At 45.4% G+C, this 13,633-nt stretch overlaps 1 protein-coding gene across 1 annotated transcript; it reads left to right on the forward strand.

The window, feature by feature from the left end:
* The first annotated feature begins 1,784 nt into the window (after positions 1-1,784).
* SRGN (serglycin) lies at positions 1,785-13,435 on the forward strand. Its single transcript, XM_066554942.1, has 4 exons — positions 1,785-1,819; positions 10,283-10,409; positions 12,192-12,339; positions 13,070-13,435. Exons 2-4 carry the CDS (start codon positions 10,319-10,321, stop codon positions 13,281-13,283), a joined length of 453 nt encoding a protein of 150 aa, XP_066411039.1. The 5' UTR covers positions 1,785-1,819; positions 10,283-10,318; the 3' UTR covers positions 13,284-13,435.
* Positions 13,436-13,633: the final 198 nt, after the last annotated feature.

The raw sequence follows: 13,633 nt of genomic DNA on the forward strand, positions 1-13,633 counted from the left end.
ATGACCTGCAGGTAACTGCACAGCTGAATGAAGTGCAGGGTGATGTGTCCTTTCTAATAATTTGATGTATCCCTTTTAACCATCATCAGGTGTGCAGAGAAGCACCCTGGATCCACCAGAACCACAGTGAGACGGGTAGGAGTAGGTCCAGAGGTAAGAAGGCCTGACAGAAGCAGGATCAGAGCTTTTCCACACAATCAGTGTGATTGGCACTGTGGCTTGGAGAGCTCTCTCCTCAGGAGATACCCTGAACACTTTGGCTTTCCAACTTTTTAAAAAAATACATTTCATATAAATGCATCTGGAGTTACAGAAAGCAATGATGCCAGTTCATGTCCTGGACTAAATGTTCAAGGCTCTGGCAGCTGATTCTGTTTTATTGCTGGAGACTGCATCGTGCCAGATGCTCAGCACAAAGTACTGTGCTGTGCTTCTTTTAAGGCATATCTTTTTAAAAAGGCCCTTTCAGTAGTTCCTGTTTGTTCAATGATTTGAGAGAATGAACTTATGTAAGGTTCTGTATTTGGTTAAAAAAAAAAAAAAGGAGGTGGGGAGCTTGTTGGATTAGGCAGCAAAGCTCCCTTCAGGAATGTTGAGTTTTAACTGTAAAGTATGTGTGAGGTCAGGCATTTATTTCACAGATTAATTGAAGATTAGGTTCCTGTGAACTCTGTTTAACCTGCATTTCTATTCCTTTCTGTACAGCAAAAACGTCTCACAACTGAAACCCCTTTTTTGTTGTTCTACTCGTTTTTTCTCCTTAGCCAGCACAAAGCAGCGAGATTTACAAGAAGTCCAAGTTTCTGCAGAATTCCTGTCAAGTGTGAGATCAGAGCTATAACCTCAGTGTACTTCTTCAAATGGCATGCAGCACTCACGAGAAGTGATTTGGTTTGATTCAAACCAGTTTGGGTTTAATTGAAGCTTAATTCTTATGCTGGCTAGAGATGTGGTAGGTGTCATAAAATGGAGTGATGGGCATGGTTGTTGTGAAAAATGCCAATCACTTGATTTTAGAATTTTAAATGTTTAATAGTAATAAAAATAGTAATAAAAATAGTAATATAATTAGAGTAATAAAAATTTGAACAATTGAGATTAGAACAATATGAGACAATGGAAACAAAGAGTTACAGACAGTCCAGGTACCTCTTTCTGGGCAAAATAAGCCCAAAAAAGGACCCACGTTAACAGAGGATTAACCCTTAAAAGCAACAGCCTGTTGCATATTCATACACCCCATCCATGATGCATAAATTCCATTCAAACCCAGGATTCTGGCTGGGCAGTGTCAGCTTCTTCCTCTGAATCCTGACTGAGTCTTCAGGAGCAAGCAAGGCAGGAAGAACTCGATAATGGAGCAATAAATTCTCTTTCTCTGAGAGATTCAGGTGTCCTGTGGCTGCTATCTCACTGAAAGTCCTTTCTTTAGAAAAAGTATCCTACCAAGCACAGTTTCTATTTTAACATTATGTTATAACCTAAAACTATATTTAACACAGTACTTAAGAGAATGAATACAGCATCACTTTCTAACAAACACATATAATATTCATTTGAATATTTGTGAAAAGCCAATCGTAAAATGCTCATTTTTCACAGGAGGTTTTCACAGGCTCGGTGTGGATGGTTTCCTGCTCTGTGAACACATCAGATGTGTCTGTGTGATGGTGCTTCCACCTCCAGAAACCCTGTGGGAGCCTGCTTAGCCTTGACACCAGGCAATGAGAAACAGCAGTTGAGTTTTACTCAACATGTGGCTTTACCCAGCTCACTTTTGTTTGGGGTTTCCTTTTTGCTCAGCACAGAGGGAGCACAGGTGAGCTTTGCTTGTGTGTTTCTACAAAAAGACTGAGATAGTTGGTGTCTCCTGGATGTTTTCTGAGGAACTGTTCATTGGAAGATGCCCAGATGTGCTCCTGCAAAGGAGGATATAGCTTGTCTGGCAAACCCTTCTGCAGTCTCAAAATTACAGAACCAGAGGCTGTTACGAGAAAGCCAAGTGCATAAAGTTGTGGTGAGAAGCATTTGTCAACTTTCTTTCCTCTTCTATTGCAACATCTGTGGCTATTTTAGAGCTGGCTACAAATGATTAGTTTTTACTTTGAAAAGTGTTTTTACGTATTTCCTGGGAACTCTGTCCAAAGTGCCTCCTTGAGCTGTTTCATTTTGCAGTTTGGTGCTTTCTAACTCCTCCTTGTCACAGGTAGGGGCAAAACCAGTGGTTTCCTGATGAGAACCATTTGCCTGGCTGCCTTTTTTCCAAAGCCATTGTTTGGTTGTGTCTTGCAGCTGAAGAGCCAGGCAGACTGTTGGGATATGAAGCACAGCACCTTTGGCAAACGTGTTGCTTCCATTCAGAAGAGAAAATGTCTGTGATACTGACTCTTTGATACTGAAGTTACTGATAAAGTGGTCCCTTAACACCAAAGGTTTTAATGATTTGGGTGTTTATAGCAATGTTTTAAGTGTCTAGTGCTTGAGTTTTTGGCATCTGGTGTGCACAAAATAGAGCAAAGTGTTTTTACATGCTCATTGTTGCTGTGAAAGAGATTTGCTGGTTGGCATTGGACCAGGATACGAGGATTTCTCTATCTGAGTTTTTTAATGCAATTTTCTGCAGAAAAAAGAGGAATTGGATGAGTGATCAGTGAAAGACTGGGATAGGCATGTGATGATTGAGCTGGTGCTAGTCTCTGAATACTGTAAGAGGAGTACAAAGTGCTTGTGTCAGACTTATTCTGAGATCTGTGGGTGAAAAGCATTTTTTTTCAAAAAAAGGAATGAACAAGATAATTTTCTGCATACTTAAGTGTCTTGGAATGGAGCAAGAGCAAAAAGTTCCCAGGGAGGGTCTCAAATCACTCTGAGCCATCTCTGGATTGGCAGTGGGTTCAGGTAACACCAGAGGATTTTCACAGCAGCCCATGAGAGAATGCAGTCAGGTGGGCCCAGAGCCTCCTCCCACCTCAATTCCAGGACTTTTTAAATAACAGAGGCAGTGATGAATCATTAGAAGTGATTTCTAGTGCAGACAAGGAGACAGAAATTGAGATACTGCATCGTGCCAGCATATGGTCTGCAGACAAGGAGGGGACAGAAAAACCAACATAATCCCCTGCTAGCAAAGTTAATATTTTGAAATCAGATATTTGCCAATGGCTTGTGCAGATACCTGGTAAGTATCAGACACTGCTGTCCATCTTGCCTGTCCACATCTGGAGCTTTTGGCAAATTGGGTGTCAAACACTTTTTAGTGTCTCCATGTGCTTTGCCTTAAAGTTTTCCAATGGAACTGAGCTGCCAAGTTACAAGGGCTCATGGAAAGACACATTTTGCTTCTCTCTGCAAAGGCACAAGGGGCTTGAGACTCTCACCTCCCAGGCCAGGCTGTCCTGGCCTCCCTTTGCTGCAAATGTTGCATGAGGTGAGCTTTGCCCCAGGTTTCAGCTTTCCCTGCAGCTGACCCTTGAGTCCTTGAAGCAAGAAAAGACAAAAAATCTTTTTTCCTAGTTAATGCAAATGATGTTTTCAAAGGGGATGTGCTCATCTTGAAAGGGGCAGAGCGGCTTTGTCAGCACTGCAGTTTCTGAACCTGAGGAGCAGCAGTTTGGAGCCTGTTGCCTCCTGCTGCAGCAGCATCCCCCCAGAGAGCAGGGAGCACATCCTTCAAAAAGAGCTGGGAGGCCTGGGCAGTGCCAGTCCTGCTGGGAGAGGCTCCTGGCAGAGCTGATTTTCCTGCTTTTCCTCATTTTTCTCTTCTGTCACACTTTGAAATGAAAGGATGCTTCTACTAAATCAAATGTGCTTAAAGCTAGCTAAGAAATGCCTAGCTCCTTTGGTTGTTAGGGGAAAAAATGCAGTTCTCTTTTCATGTAAACACAAATTCACCTATTTGCCCAACAATTCAGTGAAGATCACAAGGCTGTGACTCCAGGCTGGTTAACTGGGGCCCAAAAACCAGCTCTGCTCCACTTTGCACACAGGTCTGCTTCATGGGGGGACCTCCACAGGAGAGTCACTGCTTCCAGCTCCTCTTCATCTCCCCAAATTTACTGAGGTCCTTTCTCCCCACACATGGTGTGAAGTTTGTCTGTGTCACCAATTGTGCTTGTACACAGAAATAAGTTTGCACTTGTGCAGGCAGTGGAGGCAAGGTGAGCTGCTTGGGGTGGATCTATGGGCAAGAGCCTAGGGCTGACAAAAAGCATCTAAAAGCTGTGAGTAGCTCACTTGTGTGAGGCTGTCCTGTGCTGGAGAAAGCAGCTGATGGAAAAATAGCGGTGTCTAAATCCTGGGTAGCTGGGCTTGAACCAGTAACATGCAGCAACACCAACTGGTTCAGAGTGAAAACATTCCCTGAGAAGCAGTGCAGGAACCAGGCTTTGCTTTGAAAACATCTTTGTAGCACCATCCTTCTCTGCCTTGTTCATTCCTTCTGGGTTTAGGGGCATTTCCCCAGCTACTCCTGTGTGAGCCCTTGCTCCACTGGGCAGGTCCTGCTCACGCTGTGGGGCTGCTGCTGCTCTGGATGGAGTTCTAAAGGACACCCAGCTGCTGAAGTTGCCTCCCTAATCAGTAACCAGAGCTTGGCTGCAGTGCCATGCCTCAACAAGCTGTTGCTTTTAAGCTGTAGTCCTGCAATTGCCAGCCAAAGCCTTTGGTGCACTGTGCTCCAGCAGGTGGAAGCAGAAAGCATCAGCACTCCCAGCAGCAAGGAAAGCTGCTTGTCCCACCTGAAGGACAGGCCTGGTGCTTGGCTAAGGTTTCTGGGAGGGAGGGGAAAGTGCTGGTTGGGAAAGGTCGTTGGCAGCTTCCTGTCTGTGCTCAGTTTTGATGCAGCTGTGGCTTTCCAGCAACGATCTCCCCCCGCACTTGCTGACCTCCACCATGGGAAGAAGGGAGGAGTTGTTCTTCTGTGAGATCTAGATGGCAGGAGTGCCTGATTTCTGTGTGATAAATGTCTTCAGTGCTTTCTTACAAGATCCAAATCTTATCTGCAGGGCCCAGGCCCCGGTGCTGCCCTCAGAGGAGAGAGGGTGGCACGAGGGGCTGAGGGATGCCTGGTGCTGCTCTGGGTGCAGGGGTGAGCACGGCCCAGGTGCTGAGCTCAGATGTGGCCCAGGTTAAGAATTAATTTTTACTCAGGGCTGGATTTAGAAATCCCCCAGCTGGATCCACACCTCCCTCTCTGGGTTGCCAGGTCTTTGTTATTTTGAAAAGGAGAGATTTTGGCTTTCAGTCCCCAAAGGTTGGTTGGTTGAACATGAGCTGGTGGAAAAAGGCATCCTTAAATTTAGCTGGACTGCCTGCCTGGAGGGGAGCTCACTTCTGAAGGGCATCAAGGGTGATTTGGGGCATTTAATAGGGCAGCTCATGGCTACTCCCTGAGATGGACCCATGTGCCCAGGCCTTGTTGGTTATCCAGGATATCCAGGTCTCATGAATCCCATCCCACTTCAGCAGTGAGTGTCAGGGAAGAAAACTGTTCTGCCTTCCCAAAAGGCAATGGGCAAAACAAATGATCCCTGTGTTGGACCCAGCTGCCATTCAGCCACTCTCTCCTGTGCTCTGTCTATCCTGGTTTTTTTCTGTTGCCATCATTCTCTCTTCACTCTTGTTTCCAGCTCTGCTTGTAACAGATGTAGCCTTTTCTGTACTGGCTGCTCCCCAGAGCAGTGACCTGTAAAAAATATGGATTTCTATTTTCTCAGCAGAGCAAATAAAGAGCTGAGCATCACAGGCAGGGCCCAGTGCTTCAGGACCCCTCCAGCTGGCTGCTGGCTTTGCTGCTCCATGGGGATGGATGTTGGAGGGGTGCAGGGCTCAGCTTGGAGTCCCATGGGAGCCAGGGCTCAGGTCCTGTCAGCTAAGGCAGGGGAAGGTGACCCTGGGAGCAGAGCTGCCCCACAGCAGTTGGGGTTTATCTGATTCCTGAGCACTTGTCAATCAGAAAGTTCTTTATCTCTCCCTGCCTGGACAGATAGTGCCTTGTCTTTGAGCCTCCCTGATAAGCACCAGGCCTGAGGGTGCCCCTGCACCCATGGGAGTCCATCTGTCCATCTGTCAGGAACACAGGCTGCAGAGTAAACCTGTGCTGCCTGCTGAGGGAGTGGCCTGACCCTGCTGTGCCAGACTCTGCTCCCCCAGCATTCACCTGGCTCAGGCAGAGAAGGGGTTGGTGTCCAAAGAATTGGCTGAAACACCCCTGTGGAGCCCCTCTGGCTCCTGCTGGCATTTCCTTTTGCCCCACATTCTGCCCTGGTCAGCACAGTAAATGTCCTTGTGCCCTCCTGCAGGGTGGTCCCCATTTAGTGATGCTATAAATGAGTGATTATTCCTGAGTCAGCTGGGAGATACAGCAGCTCTGAAGGTTATGCTAAGGAGCAGTTCCACTCTTTAGAGTTTATTGTAGTTTAGGACTACTCCCAGATTTTTCAGGCAGATTTTTCTTCCCTGGGTGTCAGCTCAGGGGTCTGGGTGCTCAGTGTCAAGGCAGCCTTCTCCCCTCTCCCCAAATGAATGCCTTACAAAAATGCAAAGCAAGAGCTTTGCAGGTTAAGAAACCTGCTTTGCATGTGATTTGAAAATAATGGCAGCACTTCAGTGCAGGGGCTGTAAGGAAGGAAGGCTCCAGGAGCAAACTGTGCTCTCAAAGACCTGCTCCTCATTTATTGGCTTCTTTTTATAGGCCTGTTCTGTTGGGATATTTAATCTTTCAGTTTGCATGCACAGGATCTAGGCAGGAAGAGCATTATCCTGTGAATCTCTCTCACAGTTTATAGAAGGCAAATTTGAGGTAGGTGACCTTGGTATGGTGACTGAGCTATCCTCTGTGGATTTAAAATATTTAACTTAAAATCCTGTTTCTCTTGAACTCTGATAGTCATGCCATGGCACATTTCAAGGTTAGTGTTCATATATAGTTTAGCCCATGTGCTGTTCTCTGTTTAAAAAAAGAAAGTTTGTCAACTTTCAGCAGTTTGTGGCCTCTAGGCCAAGATGAGATTTTTTAAAATTAGAGCTGTGTATTTTCATTCTGTGTCTTGAGTGGTTTACAGACAGCGCTCCTTGGGCATCCATGGCTCTCCACAAAGGACATGCTTTACTTTAACTCCTGCACATCCCAGCCTGGGTCACATCCAGGTCTCCAATCCCTTCCCTGCTTGTAGGAAGGTGGAAAACTCTTTACTTGCCAAGCACAGCGGGGTGTGGGCACCAGCAGAGTGGAGATGGGCCCAGGCTGACCCCCCTGCAGGCTTCAGGGCCCTGTTACACAGATGAACGTGAGCCAGGGGTGAAACATTTGCTTTGGACTTCCCCCAGCTACCAATTGTAGAGCGATCTCATTTCCTGAGGCGTGCTGCAGACACAGAAAAAAACAACAAAACTGTGTGTGGCAAAAGTGCCAGTGCTACAAGCTCCCCATCAGCTGATGGTCCAAGGCAGATGACTCGAGATCTCCCTCCAGATGCAGGGAATCTGCAGCTCCCCCGCTGCCCATGGCTGGTGGGCATCGCTCTGGCTGCATCCCACGGGGCTCCATGGTGGAAAATGCCCTGGGCTGCTGGGCAGGGCAGAAATAGCAGCGGAGTTTTGCTGTCTCACACGGGGGTTGCTGTGCACAGAGGAGGCTGTGGAGCAGGGCAGGTGTACCCGCGATCAGTGGAAAGTAAGAGGTGCTGTGCAGGGGTGGCTTCTGCTGCCTCCAGCAAGTGGGGGCTCATCACCTCCTCCTGTGCTTGCCCAGCTTCCTATTGATGCTGAGCACTGCCTGAAAGAAGAAAAGAAAAGAAAAGAAAAGAAAAGAAAAGAAAAGAAAAGAAAAGAAAAGAAAAGAAAAGAAAAGAAAAGAAAAGAAAAGAAAAGAAAAGAAAAGAAAAGAAAAGAAAAGAAAAGAAAAGAAAAAGAAAGAAAAAGAAAGAAAAAGAAAGAAAGAAAAGGAAAAGGAAAGGAAAAGAAAGAAAAGGGAAAGGAAAGGAAAAGAAAAGAAAGAAAAGGGAAAGGAAAGGAAAAGGAAAGGAAAAGAAAAGAAAGAAAAGGGAAAGGAAAGGAAAAGGAAAGAAAAGAAAAGAAAGAAAAGGGAAAGGAAAGGAAAAGGGAAAGGAAAGAAAAAGAAAAGGGAAAGGAAAGGGAAAGGAAAGGGAAAGGAAAAGGAAAGGAAAAGAAAAGAAAGAAAGGGAAAAGAAAAGGGAAAGGAAAGGGAAAGGAAAGGAAAAGAAAGAAAAGGGAAAGAAAAGGAAAAGGAAAGGAAAAGGAAGGAAAAGAAAAGGAAAAGAAAAGAAAAAGGAAAGGAAAAGAAAAGAAAGGAAAAGAAAAGAAAAGGAAAATACAAAGAAAATAAAAGGAAAGGAAAAGAAAAGAAAAGGAAAATACAAAGAAAATAAAAGGAAAGGAAAAGAAAAAGAAAAGAAAGGAAAAGAAAAGGAAAATACAACGAAAATAAAAGGAAAGGAAAAGAAAAAGAAAAGAAAGGAAAAGAAAAGGAAAATACAACGAAAATAAAAGGAAAGGAAAAGAAAAAGAAAAGAAAGGAAAAGAAAAGGAAAATACAAAGAAAATAAAAGGAAAGGAAAAGAAAAAGAAAAGAAAGGAAAAGAAAAGGAAAATACAAAGAAAATAAAAGGAAAGGAAAAGGAAAGGAAAAGAAAGGAAAAGAAAAGGAAAATACAAAGAAAATAAAAGGAAAGGAAAAGAAAAAGAAAAGAAAGGAAAAGAAAAGGAAAATACAAAGAAAATAAAAGGAAAGGAAAAGAAAAAGAAAAGAAAGGAAAAGAAAAGGAAAATACAAAGAAAATAAAAGGAAAGGAAAAGAAAAAGAAAAGAAAGGAAAAGAAAAGGAAAATACAAAGAAAATAAAAGGAAAGGAAAAGAAAAAGAAAAGAAAGGAAAAGAAAAGGAAAATACAAAGAAAATAAAAGGAAAGGAAAAGAAAAGAAAAGAAAAGAAAAGAAAAGAAAAGAAAAGAAAAGAAAAGAAAAGGCCGATGCTAAAAATACCAAGTAGAAATGAGGGTGGTAATAAAAACCATTGCACACGAGTCCTTCTGCACCTGCTTGGTTTGAGTTCCTATTTTTCCTGTGCCAGAGAAAAGCCCCATGTGCAGAGGCTCACGAAGCTGAACATGCAACTCAGTCCCTCAGGCCGGTGGTAAATCCCAGCCTGGAGAGGGGAGGAGCTGCTGGCGTCTCCTCTGCTGCTTTCTGGGGTTTTGGTGGAACACCATGCCCTGGGGAACGCCACTGCTGAGCCCAGAGCCCCACTGGGGGCCTCTGTGGACTTTCCAGCACATAAAAATAGATTGACCACAGACAACTCGCACTATCAGCCCCGGGGCTGGCAAGGCCGTGCAGTCAGTGCCCCAGTTAATCCAGCAGCTCTCTGTATGAGGGAGAAAAACCCCCCTGCTTTGATAACCTCCTTGTTGTCATTTCCTCTGAAGTGAACTCCAGCCTGCTTTAATCACAGCCAAAAGGTGAGCAAAAGGTATGAGCCAGCTGAAAGGGAGCTTCTATTTTTCTGTCTCTAGAAGAGCTTTCATGGCTTTTCAGATGTGTACCTTGTGGAGCCACATGTGATCCAAACCCTTTGCCACATTCCCGGGGGCATTTGCACCACACGGTGTGATCTGGCCAAGCACATTGCCTGTGCTCTTCCAGAGGGACTTGATATGTTTCTACCAGAATATATATTATCTAACTTAATACATTTTTTCACTTCTACTGTGAATATCTATGAGTCTGCTTAAAAAAACCAACAAACAACCAAAAAAAACCCCAAGCCTGGCATGAGATTCCAGAGATAATTTACTCGCTTCCGTGGGAAAAGAGGATTCCCCAGTTGTTGAAACATGTACTGACTGTGAGTAGCTGGCTTCTAACCCATCTGGTGACTGGTGAGGGCTTGAGGCAGGGAAAAGCAGTGCCAGTGCCAATGCAAAAATGCAGCTGACCTAAAATCAGGGAGCATTAAGCACTGCTTTTTCACTCTCAGCATTGGGCAGAGGCTGGGTGGGATGAGTGCCTTGCCCACGGGCTGCTGGCAGCACCACCTTCACTCCAGCCTGTGGGCCCTGGGTTTGCTTTCCTCCTTGGGCAAAACTGGAGATGCAGGCAGAGGAACTTGAATTTGGGCTGATGGAGGCAGGAAGGCCCCAGTGCTGGGCTTTTCTCTTCATGTCTCAGTCCCGTCAATCAGGAAGTGGTGACGCACGTTATGGGTTGGGTTTGAGGTTTTGGAAACTTTCTAAAAGTCGATCTCCTCGCTCCTCTTATTCCTGCAGCGTGACGCTGAGGTGAAGGCTGGTTGGAGCAGAGGGATGCCAGCCAAGATGCAGCTCCTTATCAGATGTAACGGGAGGATTTTCCTGGCTGTTTGTTTAATCCTCTTTGTGGGATGCACAGCACAAGGTAAAACGGGGCGGTTGTTCTCTCAGTAATCCTCTTTCTGGGCTAGGCATGGAGGCCGAGTAAGCAGCCTCTGAATTTTACAAACTGGCCTTCTTTTGGGGGTAATGAGATCTACTCAGAAAGGCTGTTTGCTGATGTTTCCTTTGCTGGGGGGGAAATGGCAGGAAAATGTGCTTTTTGCAATTGGAGCATTTCAGTTTTTCAAAACCAAAATATGTTGTTGCGTGTGTGTATGCTTTCAGTCTACGTATCTCAAGATACATTTTTCTAAATGTCCCTTTCAAAGTGGTCTGGTTGCTGCTGTTACTCAGTTGTGAGTTACAGACACAGTGTGTAACAGCTCCCATGTCATAACTCCTACGGTCTGCGTTCTAGGGGCAGCAGGAAAGGAAACTGGTTGTAAGTATGGGGAAACTAAACGGTTTATTCCGTAAAACATTGCAACACACGCCACGAAAATGACAAAAGGGAAATATTGATTCATGATGCCCTGCCCTGTGGATTTGTTTCTTGTGAGAGAAAAACCACTCTTCAAGCATGTAGATATAATTTGTCCACAAACCAAAGCTGTGGTAGTGATAGGCTCTCAATATGCATTACCACTCTGAGGCTGATCTTTGAGGGATTAAACAAGTTCTGCTTGTTCTGTGTTGCTTATTTGCAAATTTTTCAGCTGCACCTGTTTATTTTGTTGCCACTGTTATCATTAAAAACCTTCTTAATAATAGGTGAGGAGAAGAAAATAAGTATGAAAAAGGGATATCCTGTAGAGGCAGCAGGAAATTACACCCGTGAGATCTTTTCTCTTTTACAGAAGAGTGTAGGAGGTAGCTGAAAGTCATCCAGTTCATTATGGAAATATATAGGGCAATAGAGAAGTGTAATTACAGAAAGATATTCCCAGGAAACGGAGAAGAAAATAGATAAAATGCCAACAGGTTGAGAATGCACCAGGAGGTTTCTGAACAAATTAATTACATGAGACCAAGAGGAAGGATGAAATGTCAGTGCTCCTATCTTTATTATGTGATCCTTATTTTGTCATTTTGGTAGTTTTTGAGGAGCCACATTTTCAGTGACAGCCCCAATCACGCACCTGGGGAGCCCCAGAACTGAAACCCTGGGTTTACAAAGCCTTGCTGTGTCTAGGAGACACCTGAACTGTGTGACACCTGACACACAGACCTGAACTGTGTGTCCTCTGGCAAGTGCTCCCAGAGCCTCCATAAACCCTAAAACCTGCTTTGAGTTTCTCACATCCCCACCAAAACTCAGCCTGTTGAACTCGAAGGGGCAGAGCTGGAGCCAACAGAGGAAGGAGAGCACAGGAGAGCACAGCTCTCTGCTGGGTGCCTTGTCCCCAGAGGTTTTCTCATTATTTTCACATACCTGCACCTTCAAGGAGAGCTGCAGGAGGCTGAGCCCCCAGGTCCCCATGGCTGTGCCACACTGTGAGCTGGGGATGAGCCTTGCTGTGACAGCAGGGCTTTCCCATGGGCTTCCTGCTGCTGTGAGTGAGGGGATTCCCTGGGATTTTCCATAGACTTCCTGGTGCTGTGTGCGAGGGGTGCCTGATGTCTCTGATGGCAAAAATATCACTTAGGATGCCGACAGCCATTTTAAAAAAACGTCTTCAGGGTTACTTTACTTTTCCGGAGGTTGAGCAATCAGGGCCATGCAAATTGCTTTCATCCGCTCCTTTAAGCCTTATTAGGTGCTGATAAAGTTCACAGGAGCTGGTGAATAATGTCCTTGTGCACAATGTGTGGCTCATTCCCCCAGGTGCTCCCATGCAGAGGGCGAGGTACAAGAGAGTGAAGTGCCGGCCCGAAGCCTGGTCTGCCAACTGCATCGAGGAGCAGGGGCCCCGGTTCCACATGCCCTCTGGTGGGACCAACAGGATCCTTCCCCCCGCCGCAGACCCCTCCTTGTAAGTTCAGAACGCCAATCACTTGTTTTTAACATTTTAAAAGTAATAAAATGGTTATAAAATAGTAATACAATTAGAGTAATAATAATTTGGACAATTGAGATTAGGACAATATGAGACAATAGAAACAAAGAGTTACAGACAGTCCAGGTACCTTTTCTGGGCGGCATAAGCCCGAAAAAGGCCCCACGTTAACAGAGGATTAACCCTTAAAAGCAACAGCCTGTTGCATATTCACACACCTCATCCATGATGCATAAATTCCATTCAAACCCAGGATTCTGTCTGGGCAGTGTCAGCTTCTTCCTCTGAATCCTAACGGCATCTTTCTGCATGAGTGAGGCAGGAAGGAGTTCATTTTTTCTGATAAGAGAGCAATAAATTCTCTTTCTCTGAAAGATTCAGGTGTCCTGTGGCTGCTATGTCAGTGCGAGTCCCCTCTTTAGAAAAAAAGTATCCTACATAGCATAGTTTCTATTTTAACATTATGTTATAACCTAAAACTGTATTTAACACACTACTAAAGAAAATTAATACAGCATTACTTTCTAACAAACACATATAATATTCATTTGAATATTTGCAAAAAGCCAACCATAAAATACGCTTTTTTCCCACTAGCACCCCAAAATTCCTGCCTCGACAGTCCTGTCACAGCGTGGCTCGCCCACGGTAATGTGAGGCTTTGATGTGTTCATCAGAGAGAGAAAATTGCCACTCTGTGTTTCAGGATGAAGAGGTACCAGGAGCTGGATGACATATTCCCTCTCTCCAGTGAGGATGCCGGCTCTGGCTCCAATACCATGGTGGAAGCAGAGCCAGCCTCTGGGTCGGGGCTCGGTGACAATGACAGTTTCTCTGAGGTGAAGCTGCCTGCCCTCCTGGAGAGCCTGCGAGGCAGCGAGCTGCAGGAGAAGCTGTCGGAGGAGGATTTGTTCCTGTAGGGCCGGAGACGCCCCTCATGCGCCGCTCCCTCGCCTCTTCCCCACAGCCTGACCCGACAGCCATGAAGCGGTTTTAAACCAGCAACAATAAAAACTCTGCCTTAAAATCTTTACTGCTTTCGCTTACTAAAAGCATTGTTGTTCAGTCTGAACTGCCTTTTTATGTGTGTGCGTGCAGCAGCCATCCCAATGGGGGGAACAACAGCGATGGCCAACAGCGATGGCCTGGGCCAGCGATGGGTGCGCAGTCAGCTCTGTGGGAAACTCATCGTGCTCTGAGGGGAAAAATTCCAACCCTTTGTGCACCGGGAGCCGCCTGCACTCTTACGGCAGCCAGCCAATCGCGTATC

This window comes from Molothrus aeneus, chromosome 8, assembly GCF_037042795.1.
Source record: "Molothrus aeneus isolate 106 chromosome 8, BPBGC_Maene_1.0, whole genome shotgun sequence".
In the NCBI taxonomy this organism is placed as follows: domain Eukaryota; kingdom Metazoa; phylum Chordata; class Aves; order Passeriformes; family Icteridae; genus Molothrus; species Molothrus aeneus.